At 35.5% G+C, this 27,862-nt stretch overlaps 1 protein-coding gene and 1 long non-coding RNA gene across 2 annotated transcripts; both read right to left on the bottom strand.

Moving 5' to 3' along the window:
- Window positions 1-263: 263 nt before the first annotated feature.
- On the bottom strand, window positions 264-5,087 carry LOC108958954. Its single transcript, XM_039311303.1, has 2 exons — window positions 4,616-5,087; window positions 264-2,798 (listed from the first exon to the last, which is right to left on the bottom strand). The coding sequence occupies exon 2, from the start codon at window positions 2,773-2,775 to the stop codon at window positions 589-591; it is 2,187 nt and encodes a 728-aa protein (XP_039167237.1). The 5' UTR covers window positions 2,776-2,798; window positions 4,616-5,087; the 3' UTR covers window positions 264-588.
- Window positions 5,088-9,705: 4,618 nt separating this feature from the next.
- On the bottom strand, window positions 9,706-11,631 carry LOC120292828. Its single transcript, XR_005550432.1, has 2 exons — window positions 10,720-11,631; window positions 9,706-10,096 (listed from the first exon to the last, which is right to left on the bottom strand). It is a non-coding gene; the product is annotated as an uncharacterized LOC120292828 (long non-coding RNA).
- Between the last annotated feature and the right edge of the window lie 16,231 nt (window positions 11,632-27,862).

The raw sequence follows: 27,862 nt of genomic DNA, 5'->3' as shown, positions 1-27,862 counted from the left end.
GAACATCCGACATCAACCCTACTTCAGGGAGATTTTCGTGATGATCACGACGAGTACAGAGTTCACAGAGGCTATGGCAGCCGCTTATTATGGAGGTCGTGATACATGCTATAGACATAATGGCCATCGTGGGCGAGATTGACGTGGAGATTACAAGCAAGATTATGACCATCAATGAGCAAGAGAGTTGTATAAATTTCATTGTGACCTTCCAAGTTTTAATATGTATTTCTAGGCATAGATTAGTAGAACTCCGCCTAGATATATGATGCCGTTAACCGGACGGTACAGATCCCGTCTGTGAAGAAATAAAACATGTCCCATGCAACCATAAAAGAGTAGTCTAGCAGTACGCTAAGGAGAGAAAAAGAAAAGCAGTACATAACGACTAAAGCTCGAGTTTTACATGGATCAAGCCCAGAAATTACACTACTGGAAAGAAGACCTTGCATCATAGTCATACAACAGCGACCTTTTCAAATGTCTGACTAAGGATCAATACAAGTTTAGAGAGACTGCTACGCAAGCAGAGACTTACACGATACTGAAAATAGTAGATTAGGCGTAATATCGAATGTAAGGACAAGTTCAGTACCTCTCCGGATCATCATGTTGCTCACTACCGTCTGGACTTCTCATGATGCCTGCGTGAGAGAGCAAAACCCACACATGAGTCACAAACTCACCCCCTGTGGAGAGGTACTTAGCGTGAGCTCCGACATCTTTTGAAGGAGCCACATACAACATCATTTCTGCCCAGAAGTCGGCCAAGATCGTCCAAATATGCTCATCATCTGTTGCTTCAATCGAAAGTTGACTTCCCAGCCGAGTGCCTTGACCCACAATTGTTTTGCTGTATTGTTCATTGTCAAGGGCCTTCAGTTTTTGAATCCTCTCATCTATCAAAATTGAGCTTCCCTTAAATAATTCCCTAGCTTCTTTCACAACACGACTGAATATGTATTCAGATTTGTAACGGTGATCGGGTAGTAGTCTTGGGGCAAAAGCAACCAAATAAGCAAGATATTTCGATAGCGTAGTTGCTATATTGAAGTTCTCCCTTTGTCCTTGTGAAACAAGAGGAGAAGGTACTGCCCTCCGTTGTTCATACTCGTAGATACTGGTCGCAATGTGCCAGACCATTATAACACGAGTAGTTGACTCGAGATTGCATGCCCATGAGAGCTGATCAAACATGTTGTTGCGTCTCAAAGAAGCTCTCCCATTCTCCAAGTTGCGGGTGCCATTGTTCATTAGAGACCGTGCGATTGCTTTCATTACCTCTTTGGACAATTTGGTGGGAGCAATTACCCGCTGACCATCCTTTGCCTGATCAAAATATTCCGCGGTAAATCTATTAAATATCAACTTTGGCGGACGATAGCTGCATTTTTCCAGAAGCGAGTATTGCTGAAGTTGTCCTCCCCATGGTTTCCGGAGCTTAATTCCACACATTATCTCGATAACCTTCTCTGCGATTCTGTTTCTTTGGCACCACTCATTTCGAACGTACATACATATATATGATACCTTGGCCCATTCTGAGAAAACCCTGATGCTAAATTGGACAATCTCGATACCAAGGATCGCGATCATCATAGAAAAGGTTACCAAAGCATCATCATAAGTTGACCGTGTGCTTTCAATTGGATATTTTTGGTAACTTGATATTATAGCCTGAGAGAAAACAAGCAAACCGACCAGTTGCAGTACTTTCGATATTATACGACGGGGACTGGGAGTAACCGAGAAGTTGGTGTAGAATAGATCGAAAAGAAATGCAAGTTCTACCTCAATTACTCTAAAAACTCGCTCGTAACCATTCGCTTCAGAATGTAGGCTATGATGAATCAGGGACCATAACTTGTCGTGAGCTTCTCGGGGCAACGAGTAGCCGGCAAATCTCAGACAGACAAGCTTGGAGAGTGAAAAAGAGAGGCAAAGATCCTTGAGTTTGCCGTCTGGGTCTCCTCCTCTCGCGCTTAAAAGCCTCCCTCTGCAATTCCAAACCTTTTCAACGGTGATAACGTCATCCGTCATACGTAATGACATTCGATATTCTGGGGCTTCGCCCTCAAAAAACAGTGGCCGTCGCGTCCAATATGCTGGTAAGAACCACAAGTGGTCCTTTATCTCTTTTGTCTCCTTCACCAAGTACTTGTAACCTCGCAGAGAAGATGGATCAACTTGGTTTAAATCGCTGCTTTGGTGCTCGGTTTTCATGTAGTCGGCTAACGAAATATAGGTCTTCTGCATCACATCCTTGCTTGCTGACATCAAAGCTCGGACTCTTTGGTCGACTTTCACGATCACCAAAAGTAGAAGATATTGCAGTGTGTTCGATGAGGGCGTGAAGGTACCAATGACCTCACTCGCTAGAAAAGAAGTACCGATTATCTGGATATTAATTGACCTCCATCGTTCGGCATCCTCAAGGCTGTGTACCGTGTAGGAATCAGCGCCTCCAAGAACTATCAGCAAGAAAGCTGCCCCTAGGGGGAATAACTTTTTGCAAAACTTAGTATCTTGGATGAGACCCAGAGTGTATGCGACCCCAGTGGATGAAATGGTATAGGCTGCGAACCCAAACATTATGAATGCGCGGTTTGTGCAACATCGCCTGAACGCCCCAAAGACCCCCAAAAAGGTTAGAGAGCAAGCTAGGAGGACCAGCAGCACCTCGATGGTTACAAGCCTGAGCGAGGGACTGTCCTGCGTATCCACCGAGTGCCCTACCGAGCAGACCGGCGCCGGGTAGGGCGCTGGCATTGACATGTTGATCGAGGCTAGAGAATCACCTGTTGTGAAAGGAAAAGAAAAGGATTGTTAGAAGATCATAAAGGCACCAGGATGGAGTCTATTAACAAAAACGAAGAAGCTAAAGTCCTTCACAGCGGGATGAAATGGAAGAAGTAACAGAGAGTCCAGTTTTACTTTCTGACTCTTAAAGAGAAAGGACTTTAAGTTTTGATTGAGAAGAAGTAAACAAACAAGTGTAGTAGCAGTAGTAATAATAATAACAACAATTTATTTACTATTACGTAAAATAAAGAGGGCCTCCTACTTTTGAAAAAAAACACAATTCTTGTTTTCTTCCTCAAATATCCTTAGTCAATAAAAACTCTCTGTCCATACTATTCTTACTTCTTCTTTTTTCAACTTCATGTATTTTGTCCAAATTATGTGAATTTATGGTCTTCAAGAGAATCCATTGTATTCATTCCACATTGTCGAGACCTAAATTTCGACTACACCACTTAGGATTTAGGCTAATGGGTTAATGGACTATTAAATCTAAACTTAACTCGCTCTCCCAAACTCATATCAATTTGCGACTTGGGTTTAAATATTTAACATGCAAAAGGGAGTCGCCACTAATCAGTTTACAGTAAGTCGATTAGACACCTTAATAAAATAATGGGAGAGTTATTTTACTTCTACGAACCAGAGACTTTAGGTACGGGAACTTAATTACACTAGACTTGTCTAATGCCTTTTAGGTACCTTTCTTTTTATTTCGGAAAAAATGTATTGCAGGCAATTTAAATTAATTTTCATTCACTTTCCTAACATGTAAGGTGATCATGTGGGTGCGCAAACTACTAATTTAACATCCAAATAAAGCAATGACCAAGTTGCAAAACTTACCTCATAGAAACGAAAGCATATGCGATGTTATATCAAAATTCATATCAACGGTCCTAAATATGATTTCTAATTAATATGCAATCACTTAATCTTTTTCAAGATTTTTTTATTTAAATGAAGCCTAGAAATCATGTGCAATGCAATGCAATGACGTACAAAATGACACGCGACATGCAACCTAACATGTAAACTATATGTCACGCGATATTTATTAAATGACTTAATCATAATGACGGACAGTTTCTAACTAAATGGATCTAGTAACAATTTCATCAAATGTTCTACATTTCATGAACCTAATTCTATATAATGTGCATATGATTTTTTTTTTTAATTTTCTTATTAAGCATGCAATCTATCCTAATATGCAATAATGTGCAAAGAATACCTAATCCTAATTTTTTTTTTTCTTTTTTCTTTTATGAAATTCGAAATTAAAATTGCCAAATAATTAAACGTGCAATTCAAATTTTAAAAAAAAAACTAATTTTCTTTTGATTTTGATTTTTTTTTCAAATTCGAAATAAAATCCATATTTTAAATATACAAGATAACTTTAAAACAAGAAATATTTTAAAACGAATTTAATCTATCTCAGATTTTATTTTTTTTTTATTTTTTTTACGAAAACAAAATCGACTCAAACCACATAATAGCAAATCAAAACAAGATAAAATTGATATCCAAAAATTGACGAATCATATATCGTGCATGAGATCGGGTTGATCAATTTTGAATAAACCACAAATTGAATCTTGAGTTAGATTAGTGATTTTTCAAGTAATTGCGAGTTGGATTTCAAGCGTGAAAATCAGACTATCAATCCCTAATTTGAGAGACTATTTCATGTCGGGAAATCTCAATCTTATTTTTAAGGAATAATCCTACTAAAAAAACAAATAAAGTAAAATAAAATAAGATAAAAATAATAAAGAAAAAATAAAATGAAGTAAATAGAAAAAACTACCTAATTTGATTTTCCTTTTTTCTTCCAAACGAGGCTAGGCAGCTCGTGGTGGTTCGCCGGGGGTGATGGGTCGCCAAGGGGTTGGTGCGCTGCAGGCGTCGGGTCGCTGGTCGGAGAGGCACGGGTGGAGGAGCAGGCAGCTTCGCTCGGAGGAGGCTCGGAGCGGATCTGCTGGGCGTCGGACGAGCAAGCGGGGGTGAACGGCAGGCAGAGCTCGGCGGCTGTGGCAGCGTCGGTTCGCGGCTGAGGAGCGGCGTCGGGCTGTGACAGAGGAGCAGTTTGTCGGGCAGAGGGTGGAGCAGCTCGACTCGGGCTCGGGCAGAGGGAAGCTCAGCGATCGCGGGGTGGACGATCGGCACGGAGACGCGACGGAGGTGCGGCGCTGGGCTGGGCAGATCTCGGACAGAGCAGGGGCGTCGCTCGGGCGGCGGTGGCTCGGCAGCAGGGGAGCTCAGCGACCGGTCCTGTCGTCGCGATCTGCAGCAGTGGTGTGCGTCGGGTCGCAGCAGGCGGAGCGGGTTGCAGGCAAAGGTGAGCGCGACGGTGGCCGGCGGAGCTTCGGGCTGGTGTCGGGGCAACGGCGTCAGGCGTCGCAGCTGCTGGCGTCGGGTCACGCGGCGCTGCTGGCGTCGAGTCGGAGCAGAGGCCGGCGGAGCTCAGGCGGAGGGAAGCACGTGCGAGCGACGGCAGCAGCGGGTCGCGGGTCTACGGGTGGAGCGGCGAGGCGGAGGCGTCCGGCGGGCAGAAGGCAGAGCGCGAGCAGACGGCAGCAGGCTTCCCGGGGAAGAAGAACAGGGATCTTTCCTTTTTTTCAATTCTCTCTCTCCCTCTGTCTTCCTCACGTCTCTCTTCTTTCAGTCCCTCTTTTTGAATTTTTTTTCTCCCTCTCTGCTGCCGACGTCCCTCTCTTCCTCTTTTTGAATTTTTTTTCTCGAGAAGAACCCGCGAAAAGAAAACTTTTCTTTTCTCTTTATATTGTGTGTTTTTTTTTTTAAACTAGAACGAAAAGAACCCCGTCTTTTCACCGTACACAGTTCCTTTTATAGACAAAAAAAAAAAGTGATCTTCGTAAAATATCTTATCTATTTTTCAATATACACGAAAATTACCTATAATCTCCCTATCACCAAAATCCTTTTATTTTCCTCTTCTCTTGAATATTCTCCATTGATTCTATCGCCTATTGCTAAAGATAAAATTACAATGCGATTTTCTTAAATTCTAAAAATCCACCATAATATCATATCAAATCTTTATTTCTCATAAGATAATTATAAAATGAGCTTTGACTAATTTACTCCTTTCGTGAGTTTAGTCTAACTCGTCTAATTAAAGTTCGGAATTACAAATTTGAACCCATTTATCACCAAAGTCAATGTAAATATAATAATAACAAATAAATGCACGTAAAATTATATGCTATGCATTCTAATTTTTTTTAGGGATAAAATTAATCCCTAATTTTATGTAATAAATAAATAATCGAATCGCCAAAATTTAAGTGTTAACACACACGTACTTGAGAAGATACTTTCAAGATGAAAAATAAATTGACTGAATAAAATTTTCTTCCCATTTATGACTTCAATCCTTTGTCTGACCGCTAGATTTCCAGTTCTATCCGCTAAAGTACGAGGTTCAGCTACCTTGTCCCCTACATCCATTCAATGAAAAACTAAGCTAGGGTCCCCACCAAACCGAAACTGACGCTAGGATTTTTTATGCTCGAAGCCACTTTGTTTGTCAAAAAATAAGAAATATGGATTAACATTTATAGCTCATTTTTTCAAATCAACACATGAAAATTGAATCATTTTCCTTGAAAACGCTTTTTGTAACACATTTCTAGCAAAATCAAAATTTGTGCAGTAGAAGAGGACCTTGGTCTATAAATGTAATACAGTTTTGTATCAGTGTAAGTCACCAAAATTTCATATTGTAAATAATGAATATCACCAAAATTTCATATTGTAAATAATGAATATTTTTTATTTTTTTCTTTAATTTCAAATTAAAATTAATAATTTTTCTGAAAAGCAAATTTAATTCATTGATCATGTGAAAATTAGATTATATTTACCAACAAAAATAATGTTAACAACGGAAACTTAAGAAAAATGAAGGTGGCTGCACCCCATCTGCTGAACATGGCACTATCTTGGCTCAATGAGGGCAAATTGGTAACTTGGGGAAAGCCAACTCAGTGGGGTCAATGTTTGTCCTACCAGTCGGATTGTGTATCAAATACTAATAATTTCTAAACTTTGGTATGGTATCCTTGTATTTTTAATTCGTCTTATGTTCTCCTAAAATTATTCTTAAATGTTCAATCTAATCCCTAAGCTTTCAACTGATTCAACCTAATCCCTCAACTTTTCATAACCAAGTGAAATCAATCATTTGATATATACAAGTTTACATAATTACACTATTACCCAAATTTTAGAATATTTTTTCAATTCAATTCATATTGTAAATCAACAACACGTATGCTATCCTATTAATACCTTTTTACAATTTTAGTATTTATAAATGTTACAATAGTTTCAAATAAGTATATGTATGATATCAATAATAGTCAAAATTAAACGTCTTTTAGAGTTATATTGGGTTATTAATCATTTTACTTGAAAAATAAGTGTTTAACTAAATATTTTACATAGATAAAATTTTTAAGTTTTTGCGTTTCATGTATTTTTAATGAAATTTAGCTAAATCTATAAATGAGGAGATTAAGATTGCAGGAACATCAACCCGACAAAACACTCACTGAGGTTCTAATTTTACTATAATAAAGACCATAAGTTAGAACACATTTAAATTAAATTATTGTAATATTTATAAAAAATTTAAGCTTTTGTGTTTCATATATTCTTAATTAAGTTTAGCTAATTCTATAAATGAGAAAATTAAAGTAGCGGGAACATCAATCTAACATATCTCTAAATGAGGTGTTACTTTTTTTTTTTTTTTATTATAGAGACTATAAGCTAAAACGCAGTTGAATGAAAAACTAAAACCGTAAAAAAGTAACACAAGGATAGAATTTTGTTGTTGTTTAGGATATGGATGGAATTAAAAGATATTAAACATTCGGGCAATAGTGTAATTATGGAAATTTGTGAATTTATCGAATGACGTATTGGATTTTGTTACCGGAAGTTAAGGGATTGATTGAACGTTTATCTTTCATTATCTGAAAGTAGTCTTATCTGTGTAAATTGATGAGGATTTCAACGTACTTCCAACCAAAGTTGAAAAAGAAAATTCTTTCACTATACTACGCAATACATTCACTTTCCCTCGGACTAAATCTCCACAATGGAGATAAACTGAAATTTAAAGGAAACATTTTATACTTTCATTTTCATATAGATGTACACAACTGCATATCACATTATTTCACTTTGATGTAAACATATTTTAGATCCTGACAAATAACCCGCGCAATGAGGGCTTACATCTAGTGACAACATGCAGGCTTTTGTGCACAAAATTGTTTCTTGGCGGTTCTCAATATCTATAAATTAAAGTCAAAATCATCATTTATCTCAATTTTTACTTTCTAAAATTTCAATTGCTATATGTAACCCTCATTCATTGAGTCAAAACTCAATTTTCTTTCTATGCAAATATAATCACCATTTTGTCTCATTTTACAAAAGTGTCGATATGATTTACAGACACTATGGTCATTGCATAAATTTTAATCTATAGTTTTGCATACAATGATTTTCATCTGATATCTACAATGACATCACTAAATATATTTAGCAAATATAATTTACAATATCATCTTAAGAAAAAGTTGGGCACACGTGAGGCGACCGTGAGAACTCTTGTAAATAATGTAACAAAAGATATTTATTATTGCAATATGAATGTGTACATAACCAACTAAAACTAATGAAATAGAAAAATATTAACCAATTTTGATATAACTTTCTTAAACTTTAAAAGGTTGGGATAAATAATTTACTTGAAGCATCAATAAATGCCCCCATTTAATTACAACCACACATTGGAAACGAAATATTGTCAAGAAAATGATGTGAATATTCTTATGCTGAAAATAGATCAATGGAATCCTAGATATGCATTCTTGTAGAAATATATTTTGAATTAAAAAAAAAAATTGAATCTTGCTTATTTCATGATGATGCGCATTATATATATTGGTCAGAAAATACATACATTTATCTTAGAAGATGGCATTTCCATCTGTTCTTGCAAACGAGAAAGAGTAAGATAGACATCAAATGATTACAAAAATTAAAATGAAGCGTATTCTTTTTTAAGAAAAGGCAACTGAAGTCGACCAGATTAAAAAATAATCTCGAAGAAGTTATTCCCAACTTCATATAAATAGTAATGGTCATATGGAGTAGATAGAAGAAAGTACTTTGCTTTCACGAAGATGTACAAATACTATGGTCCCCCTTTCCATACCAAGCTCATGGTAAAAATGTTAAGATTCCGACAAATGCAGGAAAGCTATTTAGAGAGGGGAATTTACATTCTCACTTTATGCTTTCAATTTTTCTTTTTAATTGATTCATAATATTTTACGTGTTCAAAATAGTTTGTGCCATATTATAATTATATAAGTGTTGCAATTTTGTGTCTAATGTTTCTCAAAATCGGAGAATAAACCGATATGATGGGGTTCAGATCCACTTTAAATAGAATTTCAGGCATTGATTGGTGTGAATATCGTTCTTGTTATAATTATCTGCATCTTATTTCTCTAGCAAAATACACATCAACACAATAATTTAAAATTATATAGCAAATGTAAACTCAGACCCGTGCAACACACATTTGTCTTGCTAGTTTAAATATATACGAGAATATCTATATATCAAAAGTAAATAGGAGCAGCATAGTATCAGGGTGACGTGGTCTTCATAGAATTGTAAATTTATTTTACAATTTGAAGTATTGAAAAATTTATCATTAGTTTTTCGTTGGGAAAATGATTTTTGCCTGTGATTTTCTGAATAAGAATTTCTCTGTCTTTTCCACTTCTTTGAGAAACTGAAAGTATGTGATGTGTAATATTGTTATCGTTGTTTGGATCGCTTACCAAACAAACAATCTAGTGGAGCTATATAATTCATAACTGAGGGAAAAAATATCATTAAGATACTCCGATCCCGCAATACATTCATGAATCGATGTCTCTCCTCTTTTGCTATATTCCTCTTTGTTTGAATAATTAAATAACACCTTTTGCTATCATTATATCTTTCTTATATATAAATAGCACCACACAAAACAAGAACGCCCTGACCCAAATACTAATTTCTCAGTGGCTTCCAGCAACCTAGACTCGGGTACTCGTCGCCCGAACACAGATCCCGTCAGCCGGTTCCTGATCCCGCAACCTTGACCTATGTCTGTGGCGCCCAGACTTAGGTGCTCGGTAGCCTAGACCCAAGACCCTGATCCAAGACCTTGGTCCCTTGATTGCACTCAAGTCTATATGTTTCAGTGTTTTTCAATTAAAAAAAACAAAGTATCAGAAAATGACTACTATATATTTGTCAAGGACACTCAGACACAGCAAAACGAAACCACTTCCTTTGAAAAGAACTTTTGAAATTAGTTTCCAGTAGATCCGCTAGACATTCCGTGCGATGGACTAGATGATCATTTTCAGCTGTCTCAAGAAGATGAAAAACATTGCGTGGACAAAAAATTTAGAAGAAATGAAAGTGATATCGAGAAAAAAAGTTTTCATCATTGTGTTTGAAGGGAAAATTTTCAAAAATTCTATTTTAAATTTTTTTAAATTATTTATTTATTTATTATTTTCTTTTTCCTAGGTCAACCCGGTCGCAACCAGCTAAAGGAAAAAAAAGAAGTTAAGACAAAGAGGAGAATGAAAAGAAAAATAATTTAATAATTAATAATTCAAAAAAATAATATTATTAAAATTGCTACGTGCCGGCTGTAATAATTAAAAATTAAAATTATCTACTGCACCACGATCTAAATTAATTAAGATTCTTACCTAATTTGCGATATCGCCTAGATATTGTTTCTAAATTCGGATGGATGACAGATCACGAGAATCACAGTAAGGATGACTGGATTCTTACCTAATTTGTGATAACGCCCGGATATTGTTTCTAAATTCGGATGGATGACAGATCATGAGAATCACAGTAAGGATGACCGGCGATGGCTCGCGGTGGCTGTTCATGGAACTCACACATCCTGACTTGAATATTCTAAACAACCTGCAAAACAGAAAACCCAGCATTTCGGCTTGGTGTGCGTCCGGCGATTCGTTGAAATCGTCTAAAAATCCCGACAAGGCAAAGGTCACCAGAACAAGTGCGTAACAGCAATGTAGCTTGCTGGTTCGCTATTGGATTGAGTTATCCTTCGGAGGACACCTAACACCAATGAGACCAAGGCCTTGGAGGCGTGTACAAGAGGCAAGTCGCGGGCTACTCTCCAAATGGTGGACTTATCCCTTCAAGGCCCTACCTCTATTAATCTCTTCAAGAAATTTGGATACATGAGGATCATAAGAGAAAGTGAATTCGTGAAGGTCTGTGAGCGGTCCTTCGAACCTAGAGCTTGCCGATGTTGCAAGTGTCGTGATCTGTTGTAGCAAACAGCAATTGGCAGGAGGAACAACAGTGAATGGCAACCCAAGCTCGGAATTAGCAGAGGACAGCTGCGGCAGTGAAGGGTCTTCGATGTGGGGATGGCATGGAGGTCACTGGAAATCGTCTGAGCGACTGCTGGCTGGTTGAGAAGGGCTTTAGGTCACCAACTGGAATTCGTTGACAAGCATCTAGGTGAAGTGTTGCACGGCGGGGAAGGCTGAACTTGATGGCTCAGGCGCGAAGGCGCAAGGAAAGAGTGGCACTGTCTGTGGCAGAGGAGGCACGCCCCAGGGAGGAAGATAGCCCTCAGCTTTCAAGCATCTCTCGTCTTATCCTCTCTCAGTTTTCTCTTTAATTGTGGCCGTATATTCAATGTGTGGCCTCGTATTGAATTGCTAGGCCTCCTCCAGAACCTCTTCTTTGTATCCTTTATATTGTCCACTCCTGCACGTCAAAACAGAAGCGTAAATATTCAGAAAGATTCTCCGATTTCTCTTTCCCGTTTGTCTTTATACTACAGAGAAATAATCTTGATTTGCTATTTTCTTCTCTTCCACGCTTACGTGCTGCTAATCTTCATGAATGATTTCTTTTCGACCAAGAATTTCTCCCTTAATATATATCAAGTCCACTTTTACATGTGAGAAAGCTTATTCTTCTCTGGACAAATATATCTCCTCCTTCCCTTTTGCTTGGCCGAATATTACCTCACTTGCAATCACATCTTTTCCTTTTCGAAGTCAGTGCAATATTCTCTTGATGATGCAATATCCTCTTCATATTTTGTTCTCTTCCACGCTTACGTGCTGCTAATCTTCATGATGATTTCTTTTTGACCAAGAATTTCTTCCTTAATATATATCAAGTCCACTTTTACATGTGAGTAAGCTTATTCTTCTTTGGACAAATATATCTCGTCCTTCCCTTTTGCTTGGCCGAATATTACCTCCACATCTTTTCCTTTTCGAAGTCAATGCAATTGCCCATCCCTTGGTGGTCGATAAAAATTTTGTTACTTTCTAGGATGAGTCGCGGACCCTTTCTTTTTATTGTACATGTAGAAGCGAATAACAAATCCCTTGACAACAACCATATCATGATAGAAAAGAAAGACAACAGATTCACAAACAAAACATGTTTTTTATAAACCAACTGAGTTATATACAAGAGTCTATACCCAAAAGATTTCAAAAGACTGACTCTCAAAAAGAAATTGTTCTATCTGACTTACACTTCAGATTACCTCAGCTCGGCTCTAGATCTTCCACCCTACAGTCTTGAAAAGTTAAACCCACGACGATGTGAGATATAAATCTTAGCGAGTTCACGCTCTAAACCCCGATTAAGAGGGTAATACGCCTAAAGTGTCCTAATCACACAACCACACAATTAGAATAGATGACTTACCTCACATCAGTTCCTTCCTGCACGTCAGCATAGTTCATATCGCAATGCATATAACTAATGCACATAACAATTGATACGCCTCATCAACTCAATTAATCATAAGGGTCCCGATTATAAGGCCAAACCGTTATGACACGTCTCATACCATGTCACACAATTTTGTCTCATAATTAGGCGCATCAAACTCAAACAATCATGCGTTCCAATTGTTAATTAAGCCCCTCAAAGCACAACCGACTCCCATGTTCGGCTGTTTACTGGCGTAGCCATGCATCGTCTCTTCCCCATTGAGCATAGCTATGTCTCTCATAGACGGCTTTCTCGAAGGAGCTTAGGTCCATAATCTACTATAACCCGATACCCTAATGCATGGGTAACCCAAAAAAGGATTTAGTAACGTCCGGCGTAATCACTCGAGACGGGTTCTCTTAACCAACACACGACCAATCAATTTCTGCCTAGGACACCGTGCATTGCACATAAATGCCTCAATTAAAATAGTAATCATCGTTTATTTTCTTCGTATTAAAAACATTCCAGAAGATAGTCGTGTGTGGGTACACGGTCAAATCGAACCTGAAAGATTCATAACCTTCTATTTAAAATCTCACTGTTTTATATAGTATATAAAACCATTTTGGTGTTAAAACTCGACACCGGGATTTTTTTGAATAAATATTAGAAATTCACAAATTTTGGAATAAATAACCAAAATTCCAATCAACACTTAATTTGAACAATTTAACACTCAATTGCAAAAATCAACCACACCATTGCAATCAGCACGCAATTCCGATCATCGGCTATCCTAGTCTAATTTCTGGAAAATAATTAATAATTAATTAATTAAATAAGGCCTATTAATTCAATAAATACAAAATTAGGCTAAAATTTGCTAATCTAACCACCTATTGGACTAATTAAATTATTCTAACCATTCTAACTATAAGACTACACAATAAACTAACTAATTACAATATCTAACCACCTAAATCACTAATCTAACTAACCTAAATTAATTAAACAAACTAATTGTTAGGGAAATCCTTTATGATGTTTTGAAGATGACAAAATAAATCAAAAGTTAGTAATGTGTTTAAAGATTGAGTAATAGACTATGCAAATAATAGAACATGTAAATGATAGTATCAAAGTTTATACTTAGAAGAACCAGAAGACAGACTCTATGATATTGTCAAAGTTTATATTTGGAAAAACTAGAAGACAGATTCTATGCTGAAGTTGAATCTATTTAGACTGTGTCCAAACCTTAAGGTTAAAAATGTTCCGAAGCAGAATATGTTCGGACTTACGTCCAGATTATAAAGTCTACTTCAGACAGAATACACTTAGACTTTACTTTCGATAGAACATTCTCAGATTTTACATCCAGAATGAGACACAAGTTCAGAACATAGCAGATTCAGAACGAAATAACTTGACAAAACGTAACACAAGTCTCAAACATATAACAGCTAGTGATCTGGTTTGGATTCTACATCAATATTGATTTCATTGACTCAATCTAATTGATTGACAATTAGATCTTGAAGACAAGAACTTTCTATACGAAGAAACTCTACTTATGGAAACCAAGATTCTATTTGTATGGGCGATCAGAATCAATTTGGGATTCTACTTTTATCACTCAACGGCTACCAAATCTTTTAAATATATATATGTTCAACGGGTAGATTGGAAGACAATCCTCTAAGATATAGTCCAACGGCTAGTTTGGAAGTGGAGGAGTATTTAAGGAGATCAAGGACCGATGAGCAAGTAAAAGACAGAGCGTAGAATTTATAATTCCAAAGTCTAAGCGAATTTCGATCATACACTTGTCTCTCGTGAGCTTAAATGTTTGTGATCGTGAGAAAAATACTAAAAGAGTGACGTAGTGAAATAGTATGATCTACTACTAAATGTTTGCACTCAAAATTGTAATCTTTTGTTGATTGCATAGTCGAATCCAACTAAAAGGCTGTTAGCGTGGAGAGTGGACGTAGGCTTGATCTAAACCGAACTACTATAAAATTTGTGTTTTTATTCTCTTCCCTGAACTCCTTTATTTTGTTCGTAGTTCTATTTAACTACTAAAATCTGAACTCGCTCAAAGTTTGTTGTTCTTCAAACTCAGTTTGAAAAGAAAAATATTTCTACTGTTCTTTTGTGAAAATTTTTCTTCACACCTATTCACCCCCTCTAGGTGTTCATACTAGTATTTTCAATTGGTATCAGAGACAAGTGCTCGTTTTATTGAAGTGTTTTTACTTCTGAGCTAAAGATCTTCTATGGCTAGTTTCTTGACTCCAAGACTTATGGAGAGACAGAGTAACACCAGGCCACCATATTTTGATGGAAATGAATACAACGTTTGGAAAAACAAAATGAAGGCATTCCTAAAATCTAGAGATCCATTGCAATGAGATGTTGTGGAAAAAGGAATCAACCACACTGCTGCGTCTACATCAAATAAGGAGTGCGGGACACCCTGAAATGTATAATCGGCAAGACGGACACTTAAGTGCCATAACTTTAAAATGGTACACATAAGTGCCATTATCGGAGTAAAATGGGACACTTAAGTGCCACTCGGCAAAAATCCGGCCAAATGGCTGACGTGGCGACTTTCCGGCGAGCTCGGTCCCAAACGGCGTCGTTTTGCACGCTGACGTGGCGGAGAAAATGCAAAAACGACGCCGTTTCGCGTCTACGTGTAAATAATAGTATATAAATTAATTAAATTAGATTTAAAATATTCAAAAAATTTTAAAAAAATAAGAAAAATATAAAAAAATTTTAAAAATTAAGAAAAATTTAAAAAATTAAGAAAAATTTTAAAAATTAAGAAAAATTTTAAAAATTAAGAAAAATTTAAAAATTAAGAAAATTTAAAAAATTTAAAAAATTAAGAAAAATTTTTAAAATGTTAAAATTTTTAAAATTTTAAAAATAAGAAAAATTTAAAAAATTTAAAAAATTAAGAAAATTTTAAAATTTTAAAAAATTTTAAAAAATTTAAAAAATTTAAAAAATTAAGAAAATTTTAAAAAATTTTAAAAAATTAAGAAAATTTAATTTTTTTTAAATTAAGAAAATTTTAATTTTTTTTAATTTAAGAAAATTTTAAAATTTTTTAAAAATTTTTAAAATTTTTTAAAAAATTAAAATTATAAAAAATTATAAAAAGTGGGGAGTGGGAGGCCGAAGGGGCGGCTCCATTGCTGCCACCGCCGCTCCCTCACCGCCGCCACCTCCGCCGCCGCCGCCCCCCACCCCCTTTTTTTTAATTTTTTAATTTTTTTAAATTTTCTTATTATTATTTTTTAAATTTTTAAATTTTTTAAAATTAAATTTTTAAATTTTATTATTTTCTTAAATTTTTTAATTTTTTTAAAAAAATTTTAAAATTTTTTTTAAATTTTTTAAATTTTTAAAATTAAAATTTTTAAAATTTTCTTTTTTAAAAATTTTTTTAATTTTTTAAAATTAAAATTTTTAAAATTTTCTTTTTTAAAAATTTTTTTAAAATTTTTTAAAATTAAAATTTTTAAAATTTTCTTTTTTAAAATTTTTTTAAAATTTTTTAAAATTAAAATTTTTAAAATTTTCTTTTTTAAAAAAGTTTTAAAATTTTTAAAATTAAAACTTTTAATTTTTTTAAATTTTTTTAATTTTTATGCGATTTGGAGCTCCGGCGAGCCACGTAGGCAAAAAATAATAATAAAATATTGCCACGTAGGATTTCCGGCAAGGGTCGCCGGAGGTGGCACTTAAGTGTCCCACTCGAAAAAAAAAAGTGGCACTTAAGTGCACCGTTTTGAAGTTATGGCACTTAAGTGTCTAGTGCGTCTTCGAGATTATGCCAAGACTTGTGGTGTCTTACGCCTCAAATAAGAATGGCAAAGACAAAGAAACCAAACCCCCCGCTCCTATGTCTCAAACGAAGGTATCCAAAAGAGAAGCTCTTGATGCAAAAGTCATTTATTCTTTAATTGTGTCTTGTCTCCTGCTGAATATAATAGAATTTCTTCATGTGAAACAGTAAAAGAAGTTTGGGATAGACTTCATGTTACTTATGAAGCGACTGATCGTGTGAAGGAAACAAAGATAAGCATTCTGCTTGGTCAATATGAATCCTTTAAGATGAAGCTAGGAGAGTCTATCAGAGATATGTTCAGCCGTTTTACAGAAATTGTAAATGGTTTAGCATATCAAGGACAACCAATTTCTGCTTAAATGAAGGTCAATAAAATTCTGTAAAGTCTCTCAAAAGATTGGAACTATGTTAAGACCTCAATCCGAGAGACTCAGAAGATTATGTCACTCTCCGTTGATGAATTTATTGGCACTCTTCAATCCTATGAAGTGGAACAAATAAACGACGAAGATCCCGAAGGTAAGAAGTCCATTGCTTTAAAATCTAACGCTAATTCTGATGATACAGATTTAGAAAATGACATGGATGACGAAAAACTTGCTTTTATGATCAAGAAATTCAAAAAGCTGAGTAGAAAGGGAATGAAATTCGGTGGAAGAAAACAATACAAGCAGAATGGGCAAAAAAGAACCATGAAAGAAGATGACATGTAAGGAAATATATGCTTGATGGCACATTCGGACTCAAACTCAAATTTGGAATTAGAGTCTGACTCAGACATGGACTCAGAATCAAAGTCTGACTCAGACACAGACTCAGAATTCGATGAGGAAATCGAGATAAATCATTCAAAAATTCCTACTAAAGTTTTTAAGTATATAAATGAGCTTTATTTAAACCTCAAATCTTCTCTTAAAAGGATCTCCAAACTAAAAAGGAGAATTCATGGCTTAAGCAACATGATCTTTCTCGAAAAGAAAAGTTTGAAATTTTGCAAAAAGATTTTCTACAAACAAAAGAAAGTTGAGATTTACTTGTCAAAGAAAATGATTCTTTAAAAAATGAATTTTCAAATATTTCGACAAAACTTTCAAATGGTTCAAAAACATTAGAGCATATTCTTTCCATACAAGTACCTTACTATAATAAGTCGAGATTTGGTTTCAATAAAGAAAGTGATTATCTAATAGATTTTCCTAAAGTTAAGGAGAGACTTAGACAAAGACCTCTTAAACTTGCATACAAGAAGCATTTTGAAAGGATTTTTACAAAACTTGTTGTCAAAATGCCCTCAAATATTCAAATTGTGGAGACTCGAAACACTTTGAGAAAGAATATCTTAAAGTTTGGAAACCAGTTAAGAAAGATTGGGTAAAAGCAACATACTCTACTAACTCTCATAGACCCAAGAAAATCTGGATACCAAAGAAAAGGTGAGTTGTTTTTGCAGGAAATAAAAGAAAAGAAGAAAAAGAATTTGGTAAGGAATATATATTTTTCATTCTCAATTTGGTTTTAGTACATAATTTAAAAATTCTCATTATACGTATATTCTATTTATGCCTTGATTGATTTATACTTTATTATGACCGTATTTAATGATTTGTTTTATTGAAGAAAGAATCGTGTAATTTATTTTTGTGATTCATGAGTTAAGATTTGATATAATACGTGCGATTATTTTTTGATATTTTGTTTAGAGACAAATGAATTTATTTGGTTTGATTTTATACTCTCAGATTTTATCATATTTTGCCAAATAAAAAACTGTTTTATGTGATATTAATTTATTATGCAAGATATTCCTAGATACTCAAGGATTTCATTCTCCCTGATTTTATTGTGCTTTGACTAAGTGAGAATTTCTTTTTCGAGATATTATTGTGCATAATATTCTTTCCTTAAATAACATGTTATGATAAGTTAGGAAAGACTATTTAATTATCTATGGAGATTTTATATTTTGCTCTAACGAAATGGAAGGATCCAAATTGATGGATACCAAAAAAGAAATGAGTGCATTGCACAAAATTCTATAAGGGAAAAATGATTGCAAGTTTACATAGGTGCAATCAGAAAGGTATCTCATTGAAGGATTGGAAATGATTTTTTTTTATCATTGGTATATTGCAAACATAAACCTTGGGTAAGAGAATATATATTTATCCTATCTTGCAAATCTCTACATACATTTATCATGATTTTAGATGATTGCCTATGAATTATATATGATTTATATTGCAAATATCTTTTGTTATAAACATAAGGCAATGCATTTTTTTTTTAAATTGCTTGATTTGGCACGTGATAAAAATATCTACTTTCTTTTTGTGAAATGCATCAATAATATATTTTTGAGATTTATGCTTAAGGAAATCCCTTTGATCTTGAACGATATTATTGCATATTCATGGATATTCTTGCTATATTCTTATCAGATATCTTATATCTAGCAAGTTTTAATCCGCAAATTGGAGGAAGGTATTACGTGATATTTTTGTAAGGATTGTTATCTATTATACAAGAATTTGCAGGTAACAAAAGAATTTTCCATATAGATTTTGGAAAGCTTGATCAGAAAATTGTGAAGATTCTATACTATTTTCTGGAGGCTCAAAGATTCTCTTCCTTGTGCAAAGTTTTTGCAAATTATTGAGGAAATCCCTTTTGTGATGTACGAAAGGGAGAGAAAGTGAATCCAAAAGAAATGAAAATATTCGTGATCAAACTAAAAAATGCAACAAATTGAGGGGGAACATTGATCAATTATGGAAAAATCTTTTTGAATTGATTGTGATATTGATTATTATGGAAAGAATGAAAAGGTAAATGTGATAGAACTTGTTAAGATCTACAAAATCCGGTTAGTGCATCTTTTATTACCTTTTGTCATTAACAAATCTCTTATTTACATTATCGTTTTATTATGACAAAAGTGGTAAGTAAATTTTATAATGCATTCGTGATTTTTATTGGATATTTGCTGATATATATGATCGAAATAAGCTATATTACATATCTTTAATATTCGACTTACTTTATAAAAGCTGATTTTTGGAAATTGTATTTCATGCAAGATATATTTGTTATCGTTTTATATTCTCTACGTGATTATTTTTTCCATTATTACCGCTTTTTGATTATGACAAAAAGGGTGAGAGAATATAAATATGCATATTTGATGATCGGTTGATATTATTTATTGCATAATATTGAGCTGTGATTATCTTTTATATATTGTTATGCTCAATCTATTTGCTATCTTCTGCTATCTTTTGATTTGAATTACATTCTTTGAATACTCATATTTAATTTATGTGCTTAATATTGCCTTGATTTATTAATATCTTTAAAAGCATGATTACACATATGCATATTCAGAGATTGTTTTGTCATCATCAAAAAGAGAGAGATGGTTAGGGAAATCCCTTATGATGTTTTGAAGATGATAAAATAAATCAAAGGCTACTAACGTGTTTAAAGGTTGAGTAATAAACTATGCACATGATAGAACATGTAAATGATATTATCAAAGTCTATACTTGGAAGAACCAGAACACAGACTATATGATATTGTCAAAGTCTATATTTGGAAGAACCAGAAGACATACTATATGCTGAAGCCGAATCTGTTCAGACTGTGTCCAGACCTTAAGGTTAAATATGTTCAAAAGTAAAATATGTTCAGACTTACGTCTAGATTGTAAAGTCTACTTCAGTTCAAACTGACGTCCATATTGTAAAGTCTACTTCAGAAGGAAGACACTCAGACTTTACTTTTGACAGAACATTCTTAGACTTTACATCCAGAACGAGACATAAGTTTAGAACGTAGCAGATTTAGAACGAAATAACTTGACAGAATGTAACACAAGCCCTAAACATATTGTTGGAGAAATCTTTCTGAAATATTTTGAAGCTGACAAAATGTTTCTATCAGTCTAGTCTGAAGATCTGCAGACTCTTCTATTCAAAGTCTGAAGACTTCCGGACTGCCAGACTCAACACTTAAAGTCTATTCTCAGTGACAGTTTCTAATCCATTTGAAGTAAGGCTATCCAGATCTGTTTGATTCATTATGGACTTAGCCTTATCGACTGGAGAAGATCTCTTGGCTGGATATGGCATAACGGATTCTTTTATTCGAATCAAGATTGATTAAGGATCCGATGGGTGGCGAAGTATTCTTGGAAGGTTCTACTTATGGAAACCTAGATCCTGATTGTATTGGCGAGCAGGATTGATGGGCTATCAACATGTTCCTTTAATAGCTCGGATGATCTTCCTAAATTGATTCTGTCCAACGGGAAGATTTGAAGAATTCCTTTGGTAAATGCCAACGGGTATGATGGCATAAATGAGTATAAAAGGAAGACGTTCCAGTTGTTCGAGTGTGTGCGCGATAGAAGAATTCCAAAGTCTGAATCTCCTTGATTCGTAGTCAATTCATGTGCTGAGCGAAAAACCTTGTATACAAAAGAGAGTTCATATTGTGAGATACCTTGAGGAAGTGTGGTAGAACATCCATACTGTGGAATCAAGGAAGAGCATTGCTGTAACATCTCTTTGATCATATTGAAATCCAGCCAGTGGGCTGTCAGTGCATAAGAGTGGCCGTAGGCTTGGAACAAGCCGAACCACTATAAACCTCGTGTTGAATTTTCTCTTTCCTACTCCTTGTTTTGCTTTGATAACAGTTCGTTCTATTAACTAAAAAGGAGTCTCGTTTCTATTATCTGTCTAGTATTGTTTTCATATCTCGAAAAATTATTTTTACACCTATTCACCCCCCTCTAGGTGCTTATACTAGCTATATCAATTGGTATCAGAGCCCGTGTACTCATTTTGTTTGAATTGTTTTACTTCAGAGTTAAAGATCCATGGCTAGTATGCTAGCTCCAGGGCTAGTGGAAGGGCAAAGCAATACCAGACCACCATACTTTGATGGAAATGATTACAACATCTGGAAAAACAAGATGAAAGTGTTCCTACGATCAAAGGATCCTCTGGAATGGGACGTTGTAGAAAAATGAATTACTCCTAAAGCTGCATCTGTCTCAGAGAGAGGAAAAGAAACTGTTGAGTCAAGAGAAATGACTCAGGAAGAGATAATCAAGAGACAAGCACTCGATGCAAAAGCAATTTATTCTTTATATTGTGCTTTGTCACCAACTGAATATAACAGAATATCTTCTTGTGTTACAGCAAAAGAAGTCTGGGATAGATTACATATCACCTATGAAGGAACAGATCGAGTGAATGAGACTAGAATCAACATTCTCCTCAGTCAATATGAAGCCTTCAAAATGAAATCAGGAGAATCTATAACTGACATGTTTAGCCGTTTTACAGATATCGTGAATGGTCTTGAAAATCAAGGTCAACCAATTTCTGATCCCATGAAGGTAAACAAGTTACTGCGAGGACTCTCCAAGGATTTGAATCATATAAAGACTTCAATAAGAGAGACACAAAGAATCATGCCACTATCTGTCGATGAGTTGGTTGGAACTCTTGGTCTTATGAAGTGGAGCGAATCAATGAAGATGAAGATCCTAAAGGTAAGAAATCCATTGCATTAAAATCCAATGATGATTCGATGTTACAGATTCTGAAGACGATATGGACGATGAGGAACTTGCTCTTATGATAAGAAGATTTAGAAAGCTGAACAGAAAAGGAAGAAGATTCAATCCAAGGAAACAGAGCTTTCAAAAGCAACAGACCAAGTCTTCAGAATCGTATGATGATAAGAAGACTTGGTGCATTTGCTTTTGAAAGCCTGTTTCCTTGGATTGAATCTTCTTCCTTTTTGTTCAGCTTTCTAAATCTTCTTATCATAAGAGCAAGTTCCTCATCGTCCATATCGTCTTCAGAATCTGTATGATGATGAATCAAACAAAGATGTAGTCTGCTTTGAATGTAAGAAAAAGGGACACATCGGACCCAACTGTCCTCTTCGAGAAGAAGAAAGGAAAAGCTGAAAAATATCGAAAAGCTCTTAAAGCGAAAACGGAGTGACACAGAATGTGAAGAAAGCGATGATGATTATGCCAACATATGTCTGATGACACAATCAGACTCAGACTCAGACAGTGAATTAGAGGTAAGTAACTTTAAAATCCCTATTAAAGTTTCTAAATACATTGATGAGCTGTGTCTTAGTCTTAAGACTTCTCTCAAAAGGATTTCCGAACTAAAAAAGGAAAACTTTACACTAAAACAACGGGAGATTGTTTTGAAAGAAAGGTTGAAATGTTTAGACATGAATGTTTCTTCTCTTAAAGAAAGTGAAGTTAATCTCTTAAAAGAAAATGCATTCTTAAAAAATGATTTATCAAATGTTTCAAAAAGATTTTCATTAGGATCTGGGAAACTTGAGAAAATTCTTTCTGCACAAAGACCCTACTTCAATAAATCTGGTTTAGGAATGACAGAAGAAACAATTCCCTTAATTGATTTTCCTAAAGTAAAGGAAAGAATTAAGCAAAGACCTACAAGAGATACTTACAAAAATCATTTCAAAAAGGTTTTTGTAAAACCTGTAGGTCGAAATGCTCTCAAATGTTCAAAGTGCAATAGTGCATATCATTTTGAAAAAGAGTGTCCCATGGTCTGGAAACACGTTAAGAAAGTATGGGCGAATATTGCATATCATACTAACACCAATGGCCCAAGAAAATATGGGTACCAAAGAAAGTTTGAGTCTCCTTTTTAAATGCAAGTCACTATCAAGAAAAAGGTAAAATGGTATCTGGATAGTGGATGCTCAAGACACATGACAGGAGATTCAAATTGCTTCATAAAGCTTGTTCAAGTAAATGGTGGAAAAGTCTCATTTGGATGAAACAGCAAAGGAAGAATTGTGGGATTTGGAACTGTAAAGATTGGGAACCTCTCAATAAGCAACGTTTCCCTAGTGAAAGGACTTAACTACAATCTGCTCAGTATTAGTCAACTCTGTGATACTGGTTTCAAAATCAGTTTTCAAGAGGGAATATGTTCAGGAACCAGTAAAGACTCTACTAAGTCGTTTATGGGTCGAAGACATGGAAATATCTACCTCTTGGATGTGAAACCAGATGAATCACAATGTTTAATCTCAATTCAAGACGAAGCAAGCTTATGGCACAGAAAGCTTGGGCACATCAATATGAAGCAGATAGCCAAAATTTCAGCAAAGAAGCTTGTTCGTGGTCTACCAGATTTAACTTACCAAAAGTCTGATCTATGCACACCATGCGTATTGAGAAAGCAGGTAAGAAATTCCTTTAAACCAATAAATCAAGTTTCCACTAAATGTGTACTGCAGCTGTTGCATATGGATCTCTTTGGACCAACCAGAACTCAAAGCATTGGAGGTAAGAAATATTGCCTTGTAATTGTGGATGACTACTCTCGATTTACTTGGGTATACTTCCTGGCAAGTAAGTCTGAAACCTTCTCTTATTTTGAAAAGTTTGCTAAAAGAGTTCAAAATGAAAAAGGATATGCTATCTCTAGTATAAGAACAGACCATTGAGGCGAATTTGAAAATCAAGATTTTACAAAATTCTGTGATGAATCGGGTTTTCAGCATATGTTTTCCTCTCCATATACTCTAGAGCAAAATTGAGTTGTGGAAAGAAAGAATAGATCTCTTCAAGGAATGGCGAGAACTCTCTAATTGAAAGTAACGTCTCTTCACGATTTTTGGGCTGGCTGTTTCAACGGCATGTTATATCATCAATAGAGTTTTTCTAAGGCCTATTCTAGAAAAAAACCCCCTATGAATTATTTAAAGAAAAGAAGCCTATTGTTTCATATTTCCATATATTTGGATGCAAATGCTTTATATTGAAAAATGCAAATGATCGAGTTGGTAAGTTTGAAGAAAAATCAGACGAAGGCATCTTCCTTGGATATTCTACCTCAAGCAAAGCCTACAGAGTCTATAACAAGAAGAGTCAATCTGTGGAGGAATCAATGAATGTCAAATTCCAAGATTCTATGCAAAATGAATCTATTCAGACTCATCTTGAAGAATCTGAATCTGCTCCAGACTCTACAAAGTCTAAATCTCAAGAAGCAGACCAGACTCTGAAAGACCAGCAACAAACGGTTATTGAAGATTCAAATGAAGGAAGTGATCATCATTCTGACGAACCAACCAGTAACTGGAAGCATAAGTCCAGTCATCCCAAAGATCTCATTATTGGCGACATTAATGAAGGAATACGCACAAGATCCAAAATGCGCGAAGAGTTTAGTGCTGTGACTCTTATTTCTGAAGTAGAACCCAAAAGCATAGAAGAAGCTTTATCTGATGAAAGCTGGATTGAAGCTATGCAAGAAGAACTCGGACAATTCAGCATTAATGATGTCGGAATTGACTCCTAAACCAAAAGGTAAATCTATTATTGGAGCTAAATGGGTTTCAGAACAAAATGAACGAGAAAGGAAAAGTCGTAAGAAACAAAGCAAGACTCGTGGCTAAGGGATATACGCAAGAAGAAGGGATAGACTATGATGAGACCTACGCACCAGTAGCAAGGTTAGAAGCAATTCGATTATTACTTGCTTTTGCTTGCTATAAGAATTTCAGGTTATTCCAAATGGACGTCAAAAGCGCTTTCCTAAATGGATTTATCCATGAGGAAGTCTATGTGGAACAACCACCCGGGTTTGAAGATCCAAAGAAGCCAGACTCAGTATTCAGACTGAAAAATGCCTTGTATGGTTTAAAGCAAGCACCTCGAGCTTGGTATGACAGGCTAAGTAAGTTCTTAATACAAACTGGTTTTGTCAAAGGTAAAGTAGATACTACCTTGTTTATCAAAAGAGAAAGCAAAAGTTTCTTGCTTGTTCAAATATATGTTGATGATATTATTTTTGGATCCTCTAATGAAAGTCTGTGCAAGAAATTCTCTAAGTCTATGCAGGATGAATTTGAAATGAGCATGATGGGAGAGTCAACCTTCTTTCTTGGACTTCAAGTGAAACAATTGAAGGAAGGAACTTTTATTTATCAAGAAAAATATGCTAATGATCTTGTCAAGAAGTTTGGATTGGAAAATTGCAAAAAGACTGATATACCAATGTCAAGTTCCTTGAAGATAGACAAAGATGAAGGAGGAAAGAAAGTTGACCAGAAGCTATACAGAGTATCATCGGTTCACTTCTTTATCTTACCGCTTCTAGACCTCGACATTTTGTTTAGTGTTTGCATTTGTGCTAGATTTCAAGCAGACCTAAAGAATCTCATCTCAAAGTCTTTTGCAAAGCGTATTATCAAGTACATTGCTTCAACTCCAAGTATCGGTCTGTGGTATCCCAAAAAGGGAGACTTCACTCTTCTTGGATACTCAGACGCAGATCTAGCCGGTTGCAGAGTTGATAGAAAGAGCACCTCGGGTACACATCGATTACTTGGAAACGGGACGGTATCTTGGTTTTCAAGAAAACAAAGTACAGTAGCTCTTTCTACAGCAGAAGCAGAGTATGTAGCTCTCGGAAGTTGCTGTTCACAAATTCTGTGGATAAATCAACAGCTAAGAGACTTTGGAATTGAAGATTCATGCACGGAGATAAAGCGTGACAACACCAAAGCACAATCAATCTTACCAAAAATCCTATTCTTCACTCAAGAGCAAAGCATATAGAGATTCGACATCACTTCATTAGAGATCATGTTCAAAATGGAGAAATTTCGATTCAGTTTGTTGACTCAAAGAACCAACTGGTGGATATATTTACAAAGCCATTGGAGAAAAATCAATTTGAAATCATCCGTTCCAGACTCAACATTTTTAAGCTTGAAGAAGTTAAAGTCTAGAGACTCTCAGACTCTCAAACTCGATAATCATGGGTCTTGACTGTAAGTTATTCTCTTTTATATTTAATCTCGAAAAGGTACGATAATTAATAACTGATTTATGTTATCGTAAATTTCCGTACAAGTTTACCTTTTTCAAAATTATTTTAAATGGTAGTTGTTTGTTTTTGAAAAAGGCAGTTAAGTTTAAAAAAGGCACCTTTTCACCTTCCTTTATGAAGTTTCGCATTTTCTCTTTCGACTGGGCTATTTACAGTCAGTCTCTCTCGCATAACTCCAAAAACCCTAAAAGCATCGATCTTCCATTCCTGTCTTCCTCCATTGTTTAATCTTCGAAAAAGGTGTCATTTTTCTTGGGAAAGTCAAGCAAAAGAATCTTTCAAGGATAAAGAAAGATGTCGTCTTCAAGAAAGTCCTCGAGGATTGCAAGCAGGGGACCACAGCGATCGAGTGAGGGGCCTACTCATTTTGATCTTACTGGGGAAGAAGATTCACCAAGTCCGCAACATTCTCAACCGCGTCGGTCTCCACCATCTAGTCCACAGGGTGTGGGTCATCAACAAGATGAAGAAATCATTGAAGACGCCGATCCTGTAAGAATTCAAAAGCCCAGCTTTATTTATAAGCTTTATCGTGCTTTAAAGAGTACTGGTACCCCATTGAAATATATCGATGAGTTTCTTAAAGATAAGGGATATGGGAACGAGTACATATTCTTGCGAAGATTGGAAAATTTGGGAATTGCTCGTAGGGGGATGGCAGAAGAAGCCCTTGCGAACATTCCGAGTGACCCGCGTGTTGGGGGATTTAATCCGACGGATGGAAATGATGATGATAAACTGTACAGCCAATTTCAACCGAGAATGGGTGTTGCAACAAATATTCGAGGAAAGAGGACGGATTTGTTTAGATCGAAGGAACAGAAGGATCTATACTCAAGATTGTTGAAGCGTGGGGTGATAAACCTTAGGAGTGTAGATTTTGACTTCCTGGATGCTGTGGATGTGAACTTGAGAGAAAAGTTCAATTCTCTTCAATTGGAACAGTTCATCGACACCACGAGAGGGTTATGCACAATTGACTGCATATTTCTATTCAAATCTTAGTTTCTTGGATGCGAATAGAATATCTTTCAGTGTCCGAGATCAAGACTTTGTTGTTGATGTGGATATGCTGGCGGATGTGATTGGGGTTGAAAGAGGAAGGTATCAACCAATCAATATCTCTATTGCTCGCACAACATTGGAACTTGTCAAAGACAGAATGACAGAGGGAAGGATTACCTACTCAAGGATGCGTGCGAACAACATCATTCTTCACAAGATTGTGATCAATTGCCTCAGACCGAAATCAACTTCCAAGACTGATGTTTCCAACTCAGAGGCAAAGTTGATGTACGCAATCAATGCTGGGAAAAAGTTTTCTCTTCCTCACACCATTCTATTCCACATGTATAGAGCAATGGTGAAGGACAAGGGACAACTTCCTTATCCAGGTCTTGTGACAAAGATATTCAGACACCT

This window comes from Eucalyptus grandis, chromosome 4 (assembly GCF_016545825.1).
Source record: "Eucalyptus grandis isolate ANBG69807.140 chromosome 4, ASM1654582v1, whole genome shotgun sequence".
NCBI classification, from domain to species: domain Eukaryota; kingdom Viridiplantae; phylum Streptophyta; class Magnoliopsida; order Myrtales; family Myrtaceae; genus Eucalyptus; species Eucalyptus grandis.
Note: the sequence above shows the minus strand (reverse complement) of the source record. Positions and strands in the feature narration are given on the sequence as shown.

What these genes read in the sequence shown, in the direction of transcription:
- LOC108958954 (XM_039311303.1), bottom strand. Translation starts at nt 2,775, where the DNA reads ATGTCAATGCCAGCGCCCTACCCGGCGCCGGTCTGCTCGGTAGGGCAC.